Source organism: Sminthopsis crassicaudata, chromosome 1 (genome assembly GCF_048593235.1).
Source record: "Sminthopsis crassicaudata isolate SCR6 chromosome 1, ASM4859323v1, whole genome shotgun sequence".
NCBI classification, from domain to species: Eukaryota; Metazoa; Chordata; class Mammalia; order Dasyuromorphia; family Dasyuridae; genus Sminthopsis; species Sminthopsis crassicaudata.
The window spans coordinates 404,149,905-404,174,763 of NC_133617.1; the positions used below are offsets into that span (position 1 = coordinate 404,149,905).

The following is a 24,859-nucleotide window of genomic DNA, read 5'->3' on the forward strand; positions in this document are numbered from 1 at the left end:
CTTCTTGCTTATATTTCTGCCTGACTTGTGAATCTCCTTGACTTGTGAATCTCCTCCTTATATTTGCTCTCTAAAGGTGTGAAGTCTAATAAATACTAAGTGCATAATCACTTAGCACCTTGTTTCAAGTTCTGGCCCATAACAATATGTTCTAAAGAAATGAATAAGCCTCTTGAAAATTTATATCTCATAAATTGACATTTTTAACCATTAATAAATGTTTTATAGGTGTAGTATTTTTTTTTACTTTAAATTGTTTACTAAAAATCACAGAATGATAGAACCTTAGAAATAATTTTGTCCACCCTTTTTATTTTACTAATGAGGACATTGAAACCCAGGAAAATTGTGAAATTTGCTTAACATTGTTAACAGATCTAAAGGTCAGATTATCTGATATTAAGTAGTATTACTACCACTAAACCAAAACATTTGTTAATTGATATTCTTAGTCTTTTTGTTTGACAGAAGACAAAACAGAACATATCAAGTAAAGATAAGGCCAAATATTAAAAGCTTGGTGTTTATAAATTCTAATACTATGTCAGTCTACTACACCTAATAGAAATTTGTTTTTTGTGGTTTGTATAGCACATACCAGAATTCTTTTATTTTATTATTTGAAAAATATGTATATATGTTTTCAAAACTTAAAAATGGAATAGGTTGACCAGTTGCCCAATAATGGAATTTAGTCAAAATTAATCAAGCATATTATTTTGTTCCATTTACAGAAACTGCAAATGATAGAGAGCCTACCGGTCCGGTTTCATCATCTTCTTCTGCATCCTCCCCATCTCCCACTATGAGCAGACAAAGGGCTGAGATTGGAACATTTCTTAGAAAGAAAAAAACCAGTGATGTCTACTTTGTCACCCTTGTATGGGCTATCATTATAGTCCAGATATGGTTAAATTTGTGGATTGTCCAGTTGCTTCCTGTGCCTGTTGCAGGTCATTATATAGTTTATTGCTCTATTTTCAGTGTGCAAGCTGTTAGGAATTACAAAGAAGCCTGATTATTTATGCTTATGTACAACATGATATCATGCATAAGAAATAAGAAAATGAACAAATAACCTACACACTCTATCATATCAGTAAAAATTGTGTCTATATCAGTCTGATTTTTAGAAGACATCCTTACACATGTAAACAAAGGTTATCTACCACATGATTTGTATTAATTGCTGCCAAATTATCTGATTGTCAAGATTTCTATTTCTGTTGGCAGACTGCATTTCTTATAAGTGGTCAGAAATTACTGATATGATTTCACAGAATAAAAGCGCTATCACTTTAGATTCATAAGATTTTTATAATGTGGAAATAGAATTTTAGAGCTGGAAAGAATTTTTGAAGTCACCAGAAACACTTTCCCTAGTTTAAATTCCAGCACTCTATGGGCAGCTAGATGGCACAGTGGATAGAATACCATCCCTGAAATCAGGAGGACCTGAGTTCCAATGTGGCCTCAGATACTTAATACTTCCTAGCTCTGTGATCCCTTGGCAAATCACTTAACTCCAATTGCCTCAGCAAAAAAAAAAAAATTCCAGTACTCTGTTACTCTAGTGTCATTAATCTATTCTTAGAGTAATATTCTTAAATGTATATAATAAAAGTACAAAGGGTTAGGAGGGAAGCCAATTATATTGAAATATAATAATCACAATTTAAAAAACAAATTCATAGATTTCACCTTTAGAGTCTCTGATCTAAGGTAGTTTTAAAGACATTATAGAAATCTATAAAATTATTTTAGTGGATTCTATTAAGTACACATATGTAGTCATTTATTTTTCTAGTAATCTCTAGGATAAAAGTTAAGAGTAAAGTTTTTTTAATCTTTTTAAACTTTTTTTTAATTGATACAGTCTGGATACTCAAAAAACTTATTATACACTTTGGAGTTGTGAACTTCTTAAAGAAACGTTGCTATGGTTGGTGGCAAGTTCTGGAAAAGTTTTTGAAGGAACGGCAAGAAGCTCTCACACCATGGCCCATTATAGGGCTTGGAAAGTTCATGTTAAAAGTTGATAGTAAGGTATGATATTTCAAGTGTGGGGTGTGTTTATTATAATGGCATTGGTTTTTTAAGACATTTCAAATAACAGATATTTTGTTACTGGAAAGACAATTTCAGAAGTGTTGTTAAATGCGTTCAATGTTGAATCAGTGCTTTCTTTCTTGTAGTCATTGATTTCACATTTAATTTCTTCTAGGATATATTGAGCATCTCCTTTACAAGGGAATAGCAAAATCAAGATTGAGTTATCATATGAATGTTTAATGTCAGTAATTACAGATGAATATGTGACTTATGTGAGAAGTATCTTATATCAGTCACAAGCCAGAAAAGGCCTATTTTAATTGTCTTTCCTGAAAAGTTCAGTCTTGTTTTTGTGATAAACTCCTAATACCTTTTCTTTAAAACCCAGAAATAGACATAGGCTTCAATTTTAAAGATCCATGTTGTACTTTTTAAGGAGATTTAATTTTATATTAAGTGTAATGGAAAGAGCGTAGGATTTGGAGTCAGAAGACTTGTCCTGTTTACCTCCTACTTTGTGACATTGAAAAGATTCTTGATTCATATTCCTAGCTGTAAGATAATCTCATCCTATTCCCTAATTATTTTTCTCTTTCAAACACAGTAGAAGAAACAAAAGCTTAGTGTGCTGGACTTTTATTCCCAAGTAGATCATGTCACAGCCAAGTTTCCTGACTCTTATTTTGATGCTCTTAATCTTTTTGAACCTCATTTTATGCATTTGAAAATGAGAATAATAATACTCACAACAACTTCTTGACAGACTTGTTATAAAGCTAGCATTTGTAAACAGAAAAGAAAATACTATGTTTATATCATCATCATCATTATTATTAATATTACTTCTTAATTTGTAACAGATTAAAAGAATATATTATTGTCTTTTAAATCAAAACTTATTCAGATAATTGGGAATTAAATCATCTATAAATTAAGTTTTTAATTTTCACATATATTTGTGGATTATTTTTAATCAGGAGGAAGTCTGACACTAAATACAGTAGAAATATATAAATTATCTGATTTAAAACATTTACCTAATTTTAACATTTTTCTTCATTGTTAGGCACATAAGTAAACTCTTTTCATTATATGAAATATAATATACTCAAGATTCAAATTACTTCAGTCAACACTGAAAACGCTTAACACATTTGATTATTATACCATTCAAAATTCATTATTTACTTCACTTTTCATGAATATTCATGTAGATTTAACCTAAGGAGCTGACTCCAAATTTGAAGTTATTAATACCTAGCAATATCCAGATTTCCTTCTTCACCTTTTCAGGATGTTTTTAGAAAGTTTTGTATCATAGGTATCATAATATTTTTGATGAATTAAGTTTATATTATGTCTTTTGCATATTTATTATAAAAGCATTCCTGAAATGCTTTCCTATTCCCTTATCCCCCAGCCAGTGCTGGGAACCAAAGCAGCATTATTAAGATTCATTTAGATTTTTTAAATGCATGAAATTATTATTCATGATACAGAAGAGGTTAAAGCATATCTGTACTTGTAGAAATGCTTTAAAAACAGTATGTAAATATCAGTTCATAAACTTCTTGGATTATTTTGATTTATTGCTTATAAAAATGACCTTCACAAATATAAGTCTAATCTTTAGAATTTTAATATAATTGATAAAAAGAAAAATCCTCAAATATTTCATTTTTACCTTTAAAACTATTTAATTATACTAGCAATATTTTACTGTCAACATTCACTTAGTGGAATGTTGTGGATTTTTGGACATGAAAATATTGAATTACAGATTTCTCTACTCTTTTTTTTTTTAATTCTTTCTTAGTTTCTCTTTGTTCAGGAACAATTATATTCTTATGTTTTGGACAAATTTCTTTATCTGTTCCCTTCATTGCATTCTCTAATAATCTTCTACTGTTCTTCTCTTTTCATTTCCCCTCTTCCTCCCAATCTCCAAGCTCTGGCATTGGCTTAATAAGAAGGTAAATAAATACACATATTGGTTGATACTAATAATGCATTGGGTTTTTTTCCCCTAATTTGCTTTTCAAGTCTGTTTCCTTCAGAATTCCCAGCTTCACCATAATTTTTTGTATAAGCTATGGAAGGTCATAAAATATGAAAATTGTCATATGTTCATGATAATTTTTCAAAAATTAGAGATGTAATGAAATCCCCATCTCTAATGAGCTTTAGAATTCTTTGCTTTGTCATGACCAGCCAGGAGCTCACATCCATAAAATGGTTCACAAATTGGGAATACATTAAAAATATTAAACAACATTTACTGAAAAGGAAACAAGCCCTTCTGTTGATGTTAATGTTTTTAATTACATAGTTGCTTTATTAAATGCTTGCTATGTGCTGTATGCCAAGTATTGGGTATGCAAAAGACAAAAAATTAAAGAGTTTCTGCCCTCAAAGAATATAGTCTATTGATAAGGCAATAGGAACCACAGGATCATCTGTTTAGTTCCAATAGAATCTTCAGAGGCTATCTAGTACAATTTCCTCATGTCAGAGTTAAGGAAACTGAGATCCAGGAAAGTCAGATGATTAGCTCAAGATTAAACAGGTAATTAGCATCAGTAACATGGTTTTAATTAGAGCCTCTAGTTACACATTTAATAATTGTGCCCCATCTAAAACAGATTAGAGAGGAGGGTACTGTTATCTGGAGGGCATCAGGAAAAGCTTCACAGAGGAGGTGATTTTTCAGCTGGATCTTGAAAGGAATTAAGGAATCTGAAGGCAAGTGCATTTCAGAGATGAGAAAAGGCCAGTGCAAAGGCAAAGGGACAGTTGTTTGTCTTTAGGGATTCTGCTCACTTTACTGCATCAGTTCATTCAAATCTCTCCAGTTTGCTCTAAAACCATCCTTTTCATAATTTCTTTTAGTACAAATAATATCCCTCAGGGGCAGTTAGGTGGTGCAGTGGATAGAGCCCCAACCCTGAAGTCAGGAAAACCTGAATTCAAATCTGGCCTCAGACACTTAATACTTTCTAGCTGTGTGACCCTGGGCAATTGCCTCAGCAAAATAATAATAATAATAATAATAATAATGATTATTATCATTATTATTATTGTTATTATGTCCCACATGTTCATTTACCATAATCCATTGTTTAGCTTTTTAAAAATGACCTCCACTGATTTTCCAGCCTTATTACTTGCTTTTTCCCTTTCCACAGTTGCTGTTGAGCCAGACTGGCCTTCTTTCTGTTCTTCCTACAGAGGAGCTCTTTCCTTCTCTCTTTACCTTTGCACTCTCTGTCTCCTCTGCCTAGGATGCCTCACTCCATCTCATAGAATCTCTTCGCCTTCAAGCCAAAGCTTACACTCTCCTTTCTTGGGAATTCCAGTCACAAGAACTGCCTCCCCCACCCCAACAATCTTGTATTTATTCTGTGTGTATTTATATATGTACATGTTATCACCCCAGTTCTTGAGTATAGCTCCCTATTATCTCCTGGATCAAATTTAAAATCCTCTATTTGGCTTTTAAAAAAACCCTATAGCTTAAAAAATCCTTTTTAAAGCCCTTTTCCACCTTTCTAGTCTTCTGACACTTTACTCCCCTCCACAAACTTTATGGTCCAGTGACCCTGGCTTTCTGTTCCTCACACTGGATGTCTTCCAACTGTGGAAGCATTTTTCCTGGCTATTTTCTTTGCCTGGAATTCTCTCCCTCCTCATCTGCCTCCTGGATTCTTTCATGTCTCAGCTCAAATTCCACATTTGGCAAGAAGTCTTTTCTGATCATTCTTAATCTTACTATCTTTTATCTGTTTACATTGTGTTCGTGGTTGTTTTTATGTATTCCCCCTACATTCTCTTTGAGGGCAGAGACCTTTCTTTATATTCCCAGTGCTTTGCACAATGCTTGGTACATTGTAGACATTTAATAAATGTTTTCTAATTGATCAGTTATGTAGGCTAAGGAAGAATGAGGATTCACAAATGACACCAGGACTGCAAACCTGGGTCACAGGTAGGTATGAGTGTCTTTCCGAGTTATTTTTGACAGAAATAGGGAAGTTTGGAAGAAAGGTCAGTGTGGTTAGATTGATGGATTCTCTTGTGGTGTGACTGGAGTTGACTAGTTGTGACATTCTAGTCTATATCTGTGAGTTACTTCTGAGTAGCTGCCAAGTTAGTCATTTTTAAAAACTATCCAAAATTACAGCTTTCCCCTTTTGCATATACTATGAGGGGTCAGAAGTCTTATCTTGAAATAAATTTATAGGGCAAAATTATTCTCAATTTGAAATAATGAATGAAAATATCCAAAAGGAGTGGTGAAATGGGTTATACTTAACAAAAGCAGCATTACACTTTGAGGATAAAAATAATTTTTTGTCTGGTTGGTCCTAGGTGGGACTAAATAAAATCTACTCATTTTATGTTTATGTTCCCATCATGTTAACATAAATTTGTACTTTTATCTCATATTCAACATTTTTTCCTGCCTTCCCCCAGCAGAGTTTTCCCACAATTTGTTACTTCCAGTAGGATCCAAATAGAACAAAATTTAATTTAATTTTTCCAGAGTTCAAAGGACTATTTTTGTAAAACCCTTTAACATTTTATTTGGAACTAGCATCAGAAGATATGGCTACTATTTAACCACTGTTTACTATTGGGTGAGTCATAGGATTGCAGACCTAGAGCTGAAAATGACCAGAGTTCAACTCCCTTGTTTTTTAAATGAAGAAACTGAGATCCAGAGAGATGAAGTGATTTGCCCACTGTAGCACAAATTCTAACTCATAGTACCCAGGTCCTTAACTCCAAATCCATCTTTTTTTTTCTATTATATCTAAGTCATTTTTAACTTTTTTGAGTCTTAGTTTTTTCCTCTGCAAAAATGAAAGAATTAGATGAGATTATATATAAACCTTGCACGTAGCAGGTGCTTATCTAATAAACCCTTGTTGGTGGATGTTACTTTGTTCAACATGGAAAAAATCATTACCTTTTCATCAAATTGCAGATAATTTGTTCTCCTTCTCAGGAGAAGGATAGCGTTTATTTCATTGATCAGTGACTTCAAGTCATTCAAAATTGTTGATTTTTACAATGTTGTCATTATACCATGTTTTCCTGGTTCTGCTATATCCAGTCTACATCAATGTATATCTTCCCAAACTAGCCATTCTTCAACTGATGAGAAAACTCCCTTACTTTTCAGTTCTTTGCCTCCCTAAAAGAGGTGATATAAATATTTTAATGCATTTGGATTTTTTTGTGTGTCTTTTTCTAAAAATCGTTTTCATTTCTTACCTTCTATGATGCATTCTGTCCATTTTAGTTTTTATATTTTGGATTCCTTTTGCTTATCTATCTTGTAACACTTTCATTCTCTTCTCCCCCTTTCGGTTTTTCCCTTTCTGGGCCTTAAGTATTTATCCTGTGCCTAAGAACAGCTTATCAATCACATACTCATTAAACAGAGTTTATGTACCCTGTTCTTAGATTTTGAAGTATACAAATAAAATGTTTTCTAAGTCTTAGAAACAACAGTAAATCAAATTAAGTTACTTTTATATTCTGCTGTCTCTTGGTTGATTTTTTTTCTAGGGGGTTGTGGCACTTCAGAGAAAAAATTTTTCTTCATCCCCAGTCTAAATGCTAAGATTGGTTTAGTGGAAATTATAAAAAATTGAGTTTTTATTAATTTTATGAATTTTTATACATTTTACATATACATTTTAAAATATCAGTAATTGGCATTTATGGTGTTTATAGATCATTTACTTTCTGTTATAGATAAGAATTTATAATCCCCAATGAATTTATTTTTTAAAAAACTGTCTAGGAATATCCAGCCTGTTCTTTTTAAAATAGAAAATGTCATTGCTTTATTGAATAAAGATACAGCATAAGTTCTTCAATTTCAGAATGCTTAGTTTTACATAAAGTTGTGTAACTTTTATTAATTTGAAATTTTGACATATCTTAAAAAGACCTTCCATATCTTAAATGTCTGTTCATTATCCTACAGTTACTTTTGTCTTGAGTGTTTTGAAAAGCATGCATGGAAATTAATCTCATGAATTAATATCATTAGCTTTATTAAAATACATTTAAAGATAAACTGTATTCTCTAGGATAAATCTAGTTTTGATCTAGCTACTGTAGCTTCAGTTATGTATATAATTACATAGAAGAAATGGGGGAAGGTAACTTAGAAACCAGTTAGTCAATAATTTTCTAATAATTATTATTGAAATTATTTTTACTGGTTGTCTGTTGTCAGAATTTTTAGAAAAATATTTCACAATACGTTTTCATCATCATTTAACTTAGCTGACATCCATATAAGCCTTATGGGAAAATAAAATAATTTAAATATTACTAATATAATAAGTCTATAGAAAAGGGAACATTACTATCTTTACTGATGGAATCATTTTGGCTCACTTGTAAAAATTAGACCAATGTAGTATTCAGAAGTATGTACTCTTTCTCCTCAGAATGGCTAGTAATAAAGAAAAAAAACCTCTGTCTTCTTTGTGCACAATTATCTTTTTTCTAAAATATTAATTATCTTTGTTGGGGAAGGAAAATGTAGATTTCACTTGCAAAATTACTTAGCAAATAAGTCTCTGAAGGGAATAAAATGTTATTTTTCAGCAACCAACACTAATAAAAATTTTAGTTCTTAAGCAACCTTTCTAGTGAAAATAAGAGATAAGATCTTGATGTATTAAAAAAAAATTTGGTGGGATATTGGCAGAAATTTCACATGAATAAAACATTGCCATATTTTTAGAACCTTTTAACAAATAATATATATTTTTGTGCAAACTTCAGAAAACTGAGTTATGTTTAGCTTTTCACAATAAGTAGCAATTAGGGAGTAAAGAATTAACCCAAAAGAAAAATCATTTAGTTTGTGAAACCCTTCTTTAATAAACATTTTTCAGTCAGGTCAATAAACTAAATTCCTAGGTTTTGATAAATCAGATTTTCCTACATTTCAACACATTAATTCCTTTAGTTTTAATAAATCAGATCTTTAAAAAAAGTTATTTCCACATCGAACATGTTGCTTTTTAATTTAATTAAGTTGTTTTAATTTAAGACAACTATATTACAGGTAGTATAGATAATGTACTCTTCACTGCTTAGACATGATTTTAGTACTATGAATATTCTTTAATATAATTTTCTTTAAATTAAACTTTAGTAAAAACCTGGCAGTGATTTAGGTTTATTTTTAAAATGTTTGTATGACAGTTACTCTGGAGTCATGAGGGCCTGAGTTCAAATTCGGCTTCAGACAATTAATACTTCTTAATTGTGTGGCTCTAGGTAAGTCACTTAACCCCAATTGCTTCACAAAATTAAAAAAAAATAAATAAAACAAAGTGGTAGACAGGATTTATGGGTGTTAATAAAAAACTAAACTTGGAAATTAAATGTACCAAACTTTACCTGGCAGATTTTTTTGTGAATGTTAGGATTTACAATGTAAGTTCTGTGGTGTATATATAATAACTTAATTTGTAGAATTGCTTACATTTTAACATTTCTTCAAATGCCATATTTTGTATTGCCAAGAATATAGTCTGTCTTGCATTTGAATAAATAAACAAAATTCGATAGAACATAATTTTGCAAATCCTGTTTTCCATCCTTTTTTTTCTTTTTTTTTTTCTACAGATGATTGTATGGTTGGAGAAAATGCTAGATAAAATAATCAGCATTTTCATCATATTTTTGCTAGTAATAGGAACCCTTCTTCTGGCTCTACTCCTTACAGCAAAGGTATTGTACTTAAGATTTTATTTCGAATTAGAACAAAAGGTTTGGCAATTGTCAATGTTGTAAAATTACCCATGCATATAGCTGGTAAATAAAAACTATTTTAAAAAAAAAGATTTTATTTGGAATTAGCACCAGAAGATGACTCTATTATTTACAGTAACAAATATTGCTATCAGCATATTCCTAAGTGTTACTTTAATTTGAACCAGAAAAGTAAGCAACACATTATAGTAGACACTTAGTAAATTATGCATTAATTCATTAAATACATTTATTATTATCACATTTGTGATAGCTTTTAAATGGTTTCTGACTTTTCTTATGCTAATTTGGTTGCTTTCTGTTTCCTACTGTCTTTATTTAGATCCAGGCTCATGGGACCAGAGTTGGCTGTAAATCTAGCTTTTTTTCTTGCTAATCCCCACGCAAAATGCACCCACAAACTTCTGACCCATATGTCTCTCTTCCTATTGGCAGAATTAAAAGAGGACCCCAAGATTAGGGGACTAGTGCCACCATGTCCATCTTCTTTATTGCTCTCATTGGTTGGCACTTGGCACATTAATTCTTATCTCAGTCCTTTAAAGGGAGAAATTTACTAGGTTGCAGCTCACATTTAGGAAATAATCATTAATGATTGTGCACATTAACACAGTTCTCTCTCCTCACTTCTGCCAGCAGCATGACTAAACAATGACATATTAAAGAGAAATCTAAATTTCCTTTACTTTAGAAGTAGAAAACTTAACTGAAATTTAAGTCTTGCAGAGCTGCCAAGGCACTGAGATGTTAAATGACTTTCCAGTGCTGTCCCACCCAACTGTATGAGAAGCAGAATTTGAGTTGGGGTTTTCCAGACATCAAAATTAGCCCTCTGTCTCATTGCCTTTTATTTGTTGAATGGTTGATACAAGCTCAATTCTAAGTTGCAACATTTTTTTGTTAGTAGTTGTTCATTTTTAAAAAGTTTAACATTATTTGCTTTTCATTCAAAGTCTTTCCTTCTAACTTAGGTGCATCAAGAGAGTGTACATATGATTCAAGTCACAAGCAACTTAATCAATGAGACTGTTGCCAACCACCCTGAATGGGCGAAGTAAGGCCACTTCCTGAAGTCTGAGGTTTGACCAGAGTAGTAGGAATGGTGAATGAGGTTCGGCATTCCTCCCTTGATAAGAAGACTTATTTTTTTTTTAAACTGAGTAGAATAGGCTCTGCTTTATGTAGAAATGCTAATTTAATGACGAAAATTGCTCTCTCCCAGATATCAAAGACCTCGGAAATCTTCACTTCCTGTGTAAGAAGTGATCCATTCTAAAGCTAGTAGTAATTGAAGATCTCTCTACACATTTTCACTTTGACCATAAGGGACAAAGACAGGTCCTACGCTTGAGATTTCACCTCTTTTTACTAAGGCAGGTGACATCCTGTCTGCAGCTTCATGCTTAGAGCCTAGAGCACTTTGAGGTTTTATGATTTGCCCAGTGGCCTGTGGAGATAATATGTGTCAAACATAGAACTAAAATCCAGGTATTCTTCACGCTGAAGCTGACTTTCCATATACTTCTGACCCAGAACAAATCTAAGATTGTAGGTTGCAGAACTAATGCCAGAGTGTACTAGGAGAGAGGGTTTTCTCATTTGAAGTGCCCAATGCCAGTGAAATCACAGGTCCAGCCCTTCCTTCCTCCCTGGCCTCTCACAAAACAAAAACAATGAACTCCAGGTTAATACTGTCACTTTGTTGCAAGATTTCTGTCACCTATCATTGGAATTAAATCTCTCTAGATGCTCCTGTCTCTGTTTACCCCTCTCCCAGTTCTTTTAATGGCCTCTTATTCAAAAGAATAAGAACATGTCTTCTAACATCTTCTCCAGACATCTACAAAAAGAACCACCAGTTAAAAAACTAAAAAGGCACAGGAATGGCATTTTTCTAACACATTTTTGAGTATGAGTACTTATTGATTAATTTAGGGCATTTGTAATGATTTGATATCATAGTCAAGGTTATATTTAAAAAGATTTTACTTTGTTTAAAAAGTTACTTGAGAAAATAAAAAATGCTTACCAGTTTATGGATACCTTATCTTTGTTTAAAAAAATTTCACAATCCAAAATTTTCTTTTTAAAAAAATAATAGCTAGCTTTATATAGCCTCTAACATGTGCTAGACTCCATGCTATGTCTTTACAAATATTATCTTATTTGATCTTTACAGCAATCACAGGAAGTAGGTAATCATTATTATTCCTTACAGTTGAGAAAATGGAGGCAAACAGATTAAATGAAGTACTTGCCCAAGGTCACATGACTGGTATCTAAGGTAGATTTAAACTCAAGGTGCCCAATTCCCAGCCTAGCACTCTATCCACTGTGCCATCTTGTCGCTAAAGAATAAGAGGGGAAAGGGGGGAAAATTGATACTTTATTTTATTTCTCTCCCCCATACAGTTATTATTCAAAATAAATTCTCTGGCAGAATTTATATCTCCCTAATCTGTCTCAATAAATAAACTAAATAAGTCTAAATAACCCTAGAAAAATCTAAAGACAACTAAGGTAGAAATTCTTGGAGTGCAGAAAACTCCTATAAAGAATTTAGGCCAAATCTCCGAGATAGGGTTAGAAGAGATTAAGCTTCATTCCCATCCCTGAGGTAGTTTACATGTGTACATTCATGACTCTGTGATAATTATCTGATATTTATTTAAAATATTCTTTAATCTGTGTTCTTTTTTTTTTTTTTAATCTTAGTTGGCTTCCTGAAGCTCAGGTAGTTCAAAGAGCTCTCAATTCTGCAGCTAATAATGTCTATCAGTACGGACGAGAATGGATAACACATAAGGTAGGGTTGGAAAGATAACTTTTTTTTTTCACTTTTCTTTTTGTTTGCAGTATTTTTGGCAACTCTTTGCTTTATTAGCATATAATGGAGAATACAATTTAATCAACTTCTTGGAGAGAATAGAGAACAACTCTTGAAATAAAAGTTTCAGTGTTGTTATTGATCATAGTTTAATATTAATGACATTTACTTAATGATCATTTAATGATTACTTAAATTTACTTAATGATATTTTAATGCCTTGATTTGGCGTTTGGTAGCACATGACATGATGATACTTAATGATTTTTGCTCTCATGTCTATTGGATCATTAAGTACCATCATGTCACGTGCCCCTAGAGGCTTACTTTACTCTTCCCCATGTAAACCAGAAATGGAAATAAGTGAAAATCCTGAAATAATACTTATTCAATGCCTATAACAAAAACTACTAAAAAGTGAAATACAAATCAACAAAGAAACAAAAAATATGGATTTGAAGATAACATGTTTGGAAAGCCAAAATGAAACAGAAACCGTTGCATAAAGCAAAAAAGAAAAACCTTTTAAAAGATTATTTGAAATGAAAAAAATAATCACCCAGGAGAACTTGTTATCAAGCACATCATTTGACAGTGGAAATACAAAGAATATCTGCTACATCTCTGATCCTTTGGTGTTTGTAGTACAGTTGTATATAGTAAGTGGTCCAGATGAAAATGATACAGATTTCACATAAAGAGGGGGAAGGAACTGACCTGTTGAGCAAAAAGTTCATGGAAACAATCCTAGAACCAGTTGAGGTCTTGAAGAAAGGGTAGGACCTACACAGAGTCCAAAAATATTTGGCATTTCAGACTCAAGGACAAGTATGTGTGAAGGAAAATGTCTTGTGCTCCTGTAGATGAACTCGGTTTGAGTACATGGTTCATCTCAGGGACTAGCAATGGTCAAGAATATAGAGGTAGGCAAAGCTTAGCTTGTCTTTTGATGCCAAAATAAGAAGTATGAATTTTATTCTAAACAGTAAAAAATTTAACCTGCCCAAGGAACAAAAGCTGCTTAAAAAGAAATGGGACTCAAAAAATTTTAAGGTGGAAGAGAGAAAATGCACTTTTTCAAAAATCATTCTATAAACATGTTTGTAACTATTCAGTGCCAGGCCCTGCATACAGGTATTCAGGATGGTGGTTGTTTTCAGTTGTGTCCGACTCTTTGCTTTCCATTTGATATTTTCTTGGCAGAGATACTGGAATGGTTTGCCTTTTCCTTTTCCAGCTCATTTTACAGATGAGGAAACTGAAACAAACGGGATTAAGTAATTTATCCTGGGTCACACAGCTAGTAAGTGTCTGAGGTCAGACTTGAACCCAGGAAGTGAGTCTTTCTGACTCCATGCCTTTTTCTACTGTGTCATTCAGGGGCTTCTGGGTGCTTAGGATACAAATTAAAAAAATAAGGCAATCCTTGCCTCAAAAGAACCAGATACAAGTATATGAGGAATCTCAGTGTCGCATTGTATAGAATGCCATATTTGGAGTCATAAAGACTTGAATCCTTAAACTCAACTAGTTGTGTGACTATGGGCAAGTCACTTAATCTCCTTCAGCCTTAGTCTCTTAATTGGTAAAAGGGAAATAATAACAACACCTACCTTTTAGGATTGTTGAGAAGATAAAATGAAATATTTGTGAAGTACTTGGCAAACCATAAATGGATTTGAACTCAAGGATACCTGATAGAAGCCCAACACTCTGCACTATTATGCTATTTTGTTGTCTCTTAAAAAAAGTTTTATATTACTTTTGCACACACAAAGTCATTATTTTAGATGACTCCTCTGGAAGAACTGACATTTCCCTGCCGTGTCACTGTAACTAAAATTAAACAAGTCTAGATGATCCTAGAGAAATCTAAAATAACTAAGGAAGATTTTTTGGAGAGTAAATTGGTGGTGGTTGTTCATGCTGGAAGAGGACCAAAATGGCATCATTATGTTAGAGTCAAGGTACAGTATGTCTGACTGGCTGATCTGATTTGTCTGAGCTCAGAATACTCTATCACAAGCCAGGTACTAGTCTATATGAACATTTGGAGTAAAATTTGTGCATCCCATGCTTTTTTTGAGCCATTGCAGTTTTGCTGTGCTCATAGAGCATAGCATCTTCTTAGTAAAACTTAGGCTGCAGAAAAAGGACCCCTGGGAAACTGAGGCCAGATCCAGGAGATAAGGTTGGAATGAACAAACTCCATTTCCTCCACTGTGGTAGCTTGTATGTGGATCTCTTGAAAGATATGGCACAAATGCCGAGTGTTGAAAGGAGGTTCCGAAACATCAGAATGAGAAGAGAAAATATTCCAGGCATATGGGACATTAGAATGTCCTTTATAGAGATTGAAAGTAGGAAAATGTAGTTAGACATAGAGGAATAATGTGGCCTGGCAAGGGTGACTGAAGCCAGATTGTGAAGGACTTTAAATGCCAGTCAGAGAAGAAAGAATTTCATCCTGGGCTTAGGAGGGATCAGTGAAGGTTCTTAAGCAGAAGAGATATGTGTTCTGAAGAATGCTTTTAGGAATATCTGTTTGGCAGCATGTGAGGCAGGGGAAGGATTATAAAGGGAGGAGACCAGGGCATGAATTAAGAGACTATAGGAGCATGTAGTCAGAAGATGAGGAGATAAACTTGGTATGAGTAGAGAGAGAGAGAGAGATAAGGGATGTTGAAGAACTCACAGGACTTGATAACTTTAGATATATAGGGTGAGAGAGCATGGTGTCAAAGATGATCCTCAGGTTGTGATTCTAGGAGAATGAGATAATGGAGACATATGAAATTGAAAAACAGAAGTGAGAAGGAAGGTTCAGGTTTGGGGGAAAACAAAAGTTCTCTTTTGGAAAAAGTTTTGACATCCAGGTGAGGATATCAAGGCGGCAATTAAAAGTATCACCTGAGCTTAAGGAAATAGATGAGGGACAGATAGATAGATTTTGGACTCATCTACATGGAGTTGATACTTGAATCCATGAAATTTGAAATCCATGAAAGCTGATAAGATCTCCCAGAGAGTGCAGACAGAATAGAAATGAGGGCCCCTCTTGAGCCTTGGGGACAGGGTCATGTTGTAGGTGAGAGAATTGTAAAGGATGTTGAGAACAAATGGCCCAGCAAAGAGAAGAATGAATGGTGACAGAGGGATGCCACAGAATCTGAGGAAGGGAGTGATCATGACACCAGTTGCCATAGACATGCAAAGGGGAAAGGCCAAGAAATGGCCATAGTATTGCACAATAAAAGGAGTTCTTGGGTAACCTTGAAGAGAGCAGTATAAGGCACTTAGTGAGGAAAGAAATCAGATTTCAAGGAGTTGCAAAGCAAATTGGATCTGAGAAAGTGGGGGACTATGAGTATAAAAGAAACAAATCTAAAAGGAGGGTTTAAGGTTAGCCCAATTTGTCAAAAAATATAAAAATTGGCTGGTTTTTGTAAGACTGAATAATTGGGAATTATTTTACAGGTGAGAAAACAGGCTCAGAGAGAGGGCATGATTTCCCCAAAGTAGCAAATGTCAGAGCTGTGACTCAAACTAGGATCCTGTGGCCCAGATCCCGCTGCTCTTTCTACTATATCATCTTGCTTCCCTAATCTTTGGGCTTGAGTAAAGACAGAAACCGGTAGAGAACATAAAATTGGGGGAATAAGGAGAAAGAGCTGGCAATAACTTCTCTGTGGAAATATGCAATGGGAATCACAGCCTGTGATGTCAGTCACTACATTGACCCCAAGTATGAGGTACAGTGTTGGAGAGGTTGTTGTTGGGAGTACGATCGCTTTTTTTTTTTTTTAGATTGAAGGTAGCATTTAATTTTGATTAAATCACTGATAGATGGAATAGAGGTGGCATGAAGGTCAGGAGAAAAGTGGCCTTCCCCATAGAGTTTGAGTGATCAAAGAGGAGAAAACCAGTCATATTTTAAAATGTTGTGGGTTGCAGAAAGTTAAAGGAAGAGATCAATGCTAATGAAAGCTCTCAAAAATGAAATTCTAACAATACCTCACAAATTATCATTGAGGCAAAAAGAAGGGGGGGACAATTCAAAAAGGTAATTTTGGCTCAGAGAACATGATAGGAAAAGTGATCAAGAATTCGATTTATTCCAGAGGAAATGAAACTCTAATGACTGAAAAGTCATTATAATAATAATAATCACCAGCATATTTTTAATAATAATAGTTTTTTATTTGCCAGATATATACCTGGGTAATTTTACAACAATGACAATTGCTATACCTTTTGTTCTAATTTTTCCTCTCCTTCCCCCCCCCCCAGATGGCAGGTTGACCAATACATGTTAAATATGTTAAAGTATAAATGAAATACAATATATGTATACATGTCCAAACAGTTGTTTTGCTTTATAAAAAGAATCAGACTTTGAAATAGTGTACAATTAGCCTGTGAAGGAAATCCAAAATGCAGGTTGACAAAATTAGAGGGATTGGGAATTCTATGTAGTGGTTCATAGTCATCTCCCAGAGTTCTTTCCCTGGGTGTAGCTGGCTCAGTTCATTACTGCTCTATTGGAACTGATTTGGTTCATCTCATTGTTGAAAATGGCCACGTCCATCAGAATTGATCATCATATAGTACTGTTGTTGAAGTATATAATGATCTCCTAGTCCTGCTCGTTTCACTCAGCATCAGTCTCTCCAGGCCTTTCTGAAATCATCCTTCTGGTCATTTCTTACAGAACAATAATATTCCATAACATTCATATACCACAATTTATTCAGCCATTTCTCCAATTGATGGACATCCACTCAGTTTCCAGTTTCTGGCCACTACAAAGAGGGCTGCCACAAACATTCTTGCACATACAGGTTCCTTTCCCTTCTTTAAGATCTCTTTGGGATATAAGCCCAGTAGTAACACTGCTGGGTCAAAGGATATGCACATTTTGATAACTTTTTGAGCATAGTTCCAAATTGTTCTCCAGAATGGCTGGATATATTCACAGTTCCACCAACAATGTATCAGTGTCCCTGTTTTCTCACATCCCCTCCAATATTATGCATTATCTTTCCCTGTCATTCTAGACAATCTGACAGGTGTGTATCACTAGCATATTTTACAAACTTACAAAGTACTTTAATATGTTTTCTCATTTGATCCTTACAACAATCTTGTGAAATAAATGCTTTCATCATCATAATAATTACTATTACTTATCCCCTTTTTATGTAACTAGAAATTTTATTTATTTTTATTAAAGCTTTTAAATTAACTTTTTAAATTAATTTAAATTAATTAAATTAAATTAAAGTTTTTTTCAAAACACATTTCTCTCCTAACCTACAGCCTCACATTTCCAGCTGCCTAGGAGACATCTCCTGTAGGATGCCCCATGACCATATTAATTTCATCATATCCAAAACTGACCTGATTATCTTCCCCTCAAAAACCTCTTCACCATGTCCTCCCTTCCCTGTTATTATCCACAATACCATTATCTTTCCAGTCATCCTGATTTACAAGCTAGGTGTCATCTTTACTTATTACCCTTAATATTCAAGTCTCTTGTCAAGTCCTGTCATTTCTATCTTCATAACATTTTTTATTTTTTTCTACTACTAGTCACCTTAGTGCAGACTCTTTTATAATAGTCTGTTGGTTGGTCTTCTTGTCTCAAATCTCTTCTCGTTCTAAGCCATCATCTGTTTTGCTATCAATTAAGCCTTCCTAAGATAAAGGTCTAACCCTTCATCTCCCTATTTGGTAAAATTCTGTGGTTCCCCTTTACCTCCACAGAAAAATATAAAATCTGTTTGGCTTTTAAATCCCTTATTACTTCACTTCTTGCCCTTGTAGCATTCTTATACCTTATCCCCAGTCCACATTCTCTGCAATGCGGTGACCCTCGTCCTGGTGTCCTTTTGCACAGACTTATTTTCCCTTCCTCTTTCCTTCCCTCTGTCCCTCCTTGTCTCTGCCTCCTGGCTTCCTTCACATCTCAGCTAAAGTCCCACCTTCTGCAAGAGACCTTTGCCAGGCCTTCTTAATCCTAGTTCTGTTAAGGACCTTCCTCTGAGACTGTCCCCTGTTTATCCCATGTCATCTTGTTTGTACAGAGTTGCTGTAGTGTCATCTTCTCCTTCAGACTACAAATTCTGTGAAGACAGTCTTTGATTTTGTTTTTGTTTGTATCACCAATGTGGTGCTTTGTTGGTGTGGATGAATTGTGTAGATGGTTAGGCAAAAGAAAATGGGGCCTGAGCTGGATGGGGAGTATGCGAGAACGTGAGGGAAGGGGCATTCTCCTCTGCCAAGATCCCCAGAGAATGGTGATGGCAACCCCAGGATCACTAACTCCCTGGCTGCTACCTCTAACTTGGCCCTCCCTCAACCCCCATTGTTTCTTTCCATAATGGCAGCAGCAGTTTGTACCTCCCAGCAGATAAGAGGAAAAGAAATCTCCAGAGATACTAATGATAGCTTTTGAAAGAAAGGAGGCCTTTCATTCCAGGCAAGTAAAAACATCCTCCAAGTAGAACAGCCCAGAAATGTTGCTGAGCCAACAGGTGCTAGGATACCTTCCTCCCCCTCTCAGGGAACATCTCATTCTTGACTCATGTTCTTGATCCAGTTATAGTCTTGGGGGATCCAGGCCTTCAAAGAGAAGGTGAGACTCAATTTTCCCAATTCTTTATGCCCTCACTCTGCATCTCTTGGGAAAATGACTTAAAGTATAGATCTGGCTTTTGTTAAGGATTTCTCCAAAAGAAGCAATTGTGGTACATGATGCACAGTGTGGATATATAAGACAGACTGTATTCTTGGAATTTTTTTTTTAAATTGTGAACCACATAAAAGAAATACTAAACACAAAAGACTCACAGGGATGAATTTTTTTTTATGAAATAATAACTTATAAGCATCACTTATACTACTAAAATAATAACTATCTTTGTGGCTCTTGTCAAATCACTTAACTTTTGTCTGCCTCAGCTTCTTCACCTTCTTCCCAACATTATTGTAAAGATCAAATGAAATTAATATTCATGAAGTACCTGGCACATAGGAAGTACTTAATCAATGTTTATTCCCTTTATTATTATTATTATTATTGTTACCATATAATATATATGACCAATCATTCCTGGACTTCTGAAGTATTTGAATGTCCTTACACTTTAGCTAGATTTAACTGTCAGTAGTCTAGGAGAAACATATATTTTCTTCTGAGTGCTTTAGTGGGTAGTATTCCTTTCAGGACCTTGTATTCCAGTGTATTATAATGGGTGAGCATCAGGCTAATTGGACCAGTAACTTACTTAAGTTGCCTAAGGTGATTATGATTCCTTTAGCTAATATTAGAAAACATAAAATGGAAAAGAGGCAGGGGCTATTGTGTTTGTTACATATGGCTTTCAGCAAGATGTTTGACATTCTTTGTCAAAGTTTCTTTGTGAACAAAATAAAATGATATAGGCTAGATTAGTATTTCCCAGTTACACTGCAAAAATTTTTTTCCTTTAAAGCATAAACTATTTCACCCTCAGTTTTAGGCCAGTAATTCTCTGTTTAATTGGAGAAAGGAAAAACAGGATATAGGGAGGAAGAATTGTTTTTGGTTTTATTATTAAATTTATAAATTTTGAGCAATTAAAGACACTAGATATATCATTTAAAAATTTTTTATTATCGTTTTTTATTGACAGAATGTTAGGATTACAAGGTGAGAACATATTCATGGGTAATTTTTCAACATTGTAATGTCAACATTGCAATAACGTCTATTCCAACTTTTTCCTTCCTTCCCTTCACCTCCTCCCCTAGATGGCAGGAAGTCTCATACGTGTTAAACATGTTAAAGTATAGATACATCATTTTTGTGAATGAGTAAAAAATTTGTCATGGACAAGTGCCAAATGATAAGTAAAACTGTTTGGATTTATAATAGCTTGTACAGTTGTTCCCTAAAATACAGAATAAGCAATTATTGGTCAACTAAAGGGAGGTCTACAATAGTTAAAAGTGATTTGGTTGAAACCAGAAACTTCTGGGTTTTTTTTTTTTTTGTTTTTTTTTTGTTTTTTTTTGGCATAGTCAAATCAGGAAAAGACCTAAATAAGCAAGAATAGTGAGCCAAGATTAAATATAAGATTATAATTAGATATAAAAATGATCTTTAAGATAACTGGTTAAACATGTTGAATTTAATAATTATTTTGAAATACAAGCTGTACTTAATAGATTTGTGATTTCATGAACCATCTTTTTCTATGTGGAAATGTGTAGAACAATAAAAAGTTTTTTCTGGAATTGCATATATTTAACATATTGGATTATTTGCCGTCTAGGGGAGGGAATAAGGGGAAAGGGGGGAAAAATTTGAAACACAAGGTTTTGCAAGAGTGAATGTGTTCAAAACATGTGTTTGAAAATAAAAAAGCTTTAAAAATTTTTTTTCTAAATTAAGGCTAACAGATAAATGAAATGACTGGTTGAATTAACAGAAAATAATTTCAACATTTTTATATAACTTGTTCCACTGGATATTTCTTAATTTCATTTGATAGTTAACATTTGTTTATACACAAATACTTTAGCTTTTGTTCCCAAATAAGAATTATTTTGTGTTCAAAACATATAACTCAAATGCAGATATCCAAGCACCTATATCTATAATGTCACTGAAAATATATTATTCTTTAAGCAGATGTACAAAAACTTATATAGCAATTGCTTTTAAACTAACAGTATTGCGAATATATCATAATGTAATTATTCAGAGTGACCACAAATGACGAACACCAACACACCATGGAGCAGAATTTGTCTGCAAAGTTAACTGATCAATATGATTGCTTATTTTTAACTTCTTGGTTTTCAACAATGTTTCATTTATTCATTAAAATGAAGCTAACTATACTACATATACCTAATAAAATAATAGAAGTAAGCAGAATAATAAAGAAGGAAGAGTATTACCTTGGAGTTTTGAATTGAGGAATATTAAATTTTTACTGTTTATATGCTTTTTAGAAAATTTTGAATAACAGGGTTTGTTTGGTACATGTAAATAGATACTAGTAAATTTTGTTTTCATATTATTGTTTTCTGAAATACTAAACCTATCTCTGTGTCTATTGTAGCTTCGTAAGATTTTGGGAGATAAAGTAAACAATACTGCTATGATTGAAAAGCAAGTACTAGAACTCTGGGACAGACTGTATCACTCTTGGTTTGTAAAGGTGAGTAAGTGGTGTGAGTAATTTTAAAAAGATATGGAATTTTTAAGAAAAAGTCTCTAATAGAGTCCCTAAGACTGTATTAATCTATTTTTAAGAAAGCATCCCTAATAGAGTGGTCAAAAAATGAAAATTTCTACTTAAGTGATAATGAATTCCACATCACTGAAAAGATTCCATTCAAGTCAGTATAATTATTTGCCAGGGATGTTGTAGAGGTTATTCATTCTTCAAATATCATCTGGAGAGATAATCTCTTAAGATTTCTTCTAATTTCATTTCTGACCTTTAAGATCTTATGTCAATTATAAATCACTATAAATTTCTGCTAACATATGGGGATACTGGTTTAATTAATGTTAATTTTTTTTCATTTATTGAGTATAGGTCTCAAATTAGGGTCTGCAGTTTTTTAAAAGCAATTGTAAAGTTCTTCCCTTCTCCCATTTTATTTATAACCTATTTTTCCCTTACTCCTGATACCAGAAAAAAAAATTTATTAATTTTTATTCAATTTTATTGTATATATTTTATATAATATATAATTTACATATATATATATATATATATATATATATATATATATATATATATATATATATATATAATTTTATTATTAAAAGTGCATTCCCTACAGGAAAAAGCCAAGAATCTCTGTCTGAAATCAACTTTTTATCACATTTCCATAATTTTTCCCTTTCCTTTTATTCATGTTTAGCTTCAAACTCACAAACAGAAAATTATTTGTTCAGTGTTACTAAGTGAAAAATAGCAGCATTGAAGCAACTACTAGAATTACATAATATGCTTATCCAAATAGCATAAGCAGGAATTATAGGCTATAGATGAATTATAAGATATAGAATGGAAAAAGGAGTAGTTTTCTCTAGTGTTTATGCATGGATAGAAGCAACTCTGCTTTTGTAAATTCATAAAGTTGGGAGAAAAGAAGCAGTAAATGAAAGCCATTGTTTGTCTTAGCAACTTGCCTTTGATTTAATAGCATTTATCTAAAGTGTGTTTGGAGAGCGGTAGTGAGGTGCTGATATTAAATCCAGCTAATTCCAAGGCAAGGAGTTGGGATTTCATGAATAGAAAGTTATACATTTTATCTCATATACTGATGGGCCAGGAAATTAATAAAACTTCTTTTCTTCCAAACAAATTTGGAATAAAAAACATTTTATATGTATGTTTTTAATAATGCCCCTTTTGTTTCTCTGTACCAGGATAACATATGCCTTTTTGCCTGTTTTCTCACTATTTGCTTTACCTCTTTCACTGGAATTTCAGATTAAATAATCAATCAAAAAACATTTTTAAAGTATGTAGTTATTTGCTTAGGCAAATAGCTGAGGCTGGGAATAGAAAGACAAAAATAAAACCATCCCTGCCTTCAAGGAAGGCAGTGAAGGAAACAACATGTTCATATATAAGTATATTTAAAATATTCTCAAGGTAATGCTAGGGAAGAAAACACTAGCAGCTGGGGACACAAGAATGGGCTAAAGCTTCCTAAGAAGCTTTTACATGGGTTGAGCTTTGACGGAAACTAAGGATTTCGCAAGGTTGGTGTGAAGAGGGAGTGCATTCCAGGCACTAGAGACCACCACCACAAAGGCATAAAAATGGGAGATGTATGTTGTATGTGGAGAACAGACGCAAAGCCATGTTAGCCCTAGGAAGAGTCATTGAAATTTATTGAGCTTTAGTGTGACATGGTCAGACCTATACTTTAAGCAATACACTTTGATCATTGTGAGGAGGATAAATTAGAGATGGGAAAGACTTGGAGCAGAGGGACAAGGGAGACTGTAATCATTATGTGAAAATTCATAAGGTCACGGACAAGAGTTATTAGTAGAGAAATGCAGATAGATGTGAGATGTTCGTGGAGGTTGAATCAACAGGATTTGACAGCTGATAAGGTATGTGGTTGAGAGAGAGTGAGGAATCAGTGATGACCCTGAAGTTGGAATCCTAGATATCTGGAAGATTGGCAGTACCTCTAACATATTTGGAAGTTTGGAGAGCAGGTAGACCTTGGTGGGGAAGGTTATAAGTTTTGTTTTAGACCTATTGAGGATGTGATGTCACTGGAAATCTAATTGGAATTACCTAATAAGTTTGTTAGAGGTGTGGAACTAAAATTCACAAGAGAGACTAGAATATGTAAGTCTGGGTACCATCTGTATGCAAATTGTAAGTAAACTCATAGTAGCTGATGAGGTTTAGAAGAACAGAAGTGTGCCCCGGACACAACTCGGCATAGACCCAGGGAAGGACGATCCCCCAAAAGAGAGAAAGGAGTGGATGGAGAAAGGGGCCCACAAGATCAGGCAGACTGAAGATGGAGGAGAGTCCCCTTTGGCTGCCAGCTCCGACAAGAGCTCTTTGGGTTGAGTGGTGAAATAAGAGAGGGGCTGAGAAGTGAGAGAGGAGCAAGTCAGAGTCATGAGAGCACTTTTTCTAAGAGTAAAAGAGGAACTCTGTAAAATCAAGATGAGGATTTTTCATTGATGTTGGTAAGCAACAGAGAAGGGAAAATCTTTAACCTTTATTGTGAATGACAAAATATTTCATATTCACAATGTTGGAGGAAACCATTTGAAGGCAGAAATTATGCCAGTAAATATTGTAGGTTTTAATGGTGGTCATTATCTGGATTTTTAGCTGTTAACTTTGTTCTAGCCCAAGTAAATTTCTGCCCATTTTTTTTGGAGGGTTGTTAGACGGCACAATAGATAGAGCACTAGGCCTGGAGTCTGGGAAGTCCAGCTTTAGATACTTGTTAATTGTATGATGCTCAGCAAGTCACTTAGTCTCTCTTTACCTAAATTTTCTCAACTATTAAATGGGGCTAATAATAGCACCTAACACCCAGGTTTTGTGAGGATCAAATGAGCTAGATGAGAAGTTCTTAGCATAGTGCCTGGCATGTAAGCAAGTACCATATAAA

General features: G+C 33.7%; 1 protein-coding gene across 4 annotated transcripts in view; it reads left to right on the forward strand.

Annotated features, from left to right (window-relative positions):
* TMEM245 (transmembrane protein 245) overlaps nucleotides 1-24,859 on the forward strand; it is a 95,977-nt gene that overhangs the window by 29,861 nt on the left and 41,257 nt on the right. For 2 of the 4 annotated variants that reach the window (XM_074280060.1, XM_074280062.1), the window contains exons 5-11: nucleotides 735-953; nucleotides 1,877-2,046; nucleotides 4,002-4,025; nucleotides 9,715-9,819; nucleotides 10,833-10,915; nucleotides 12,577-12,667; nucleotides 21,805-21,903. In XM_074280060.1, the coding sequence (XP_074136161.1) occupies nucleotides 735-953; nucleotides 1,877-2,046; nucleotides 4,002-4,025; nucleotides 9,715-9,819; nucleotides 10,833-10,915; nucleotides 12,577-12,667; nucleotides 21,805-21,903 (791 nt within the window). The remainder of the gene's footprint in view (nucleotides 1-734; nucleotides 954-1,876; nucleotides 2,047-4,001; nucleotides 4,026-9,714; nucleotides 9,820-10,832; nucleotides 10,916-12,576; nucleotides 12,668-21,804; nucleotides 21,904-24,859) is intronic. The other 2 variants (XM_074280061.1, XM_074280063.1) reach the window with 1 other exon arrangement.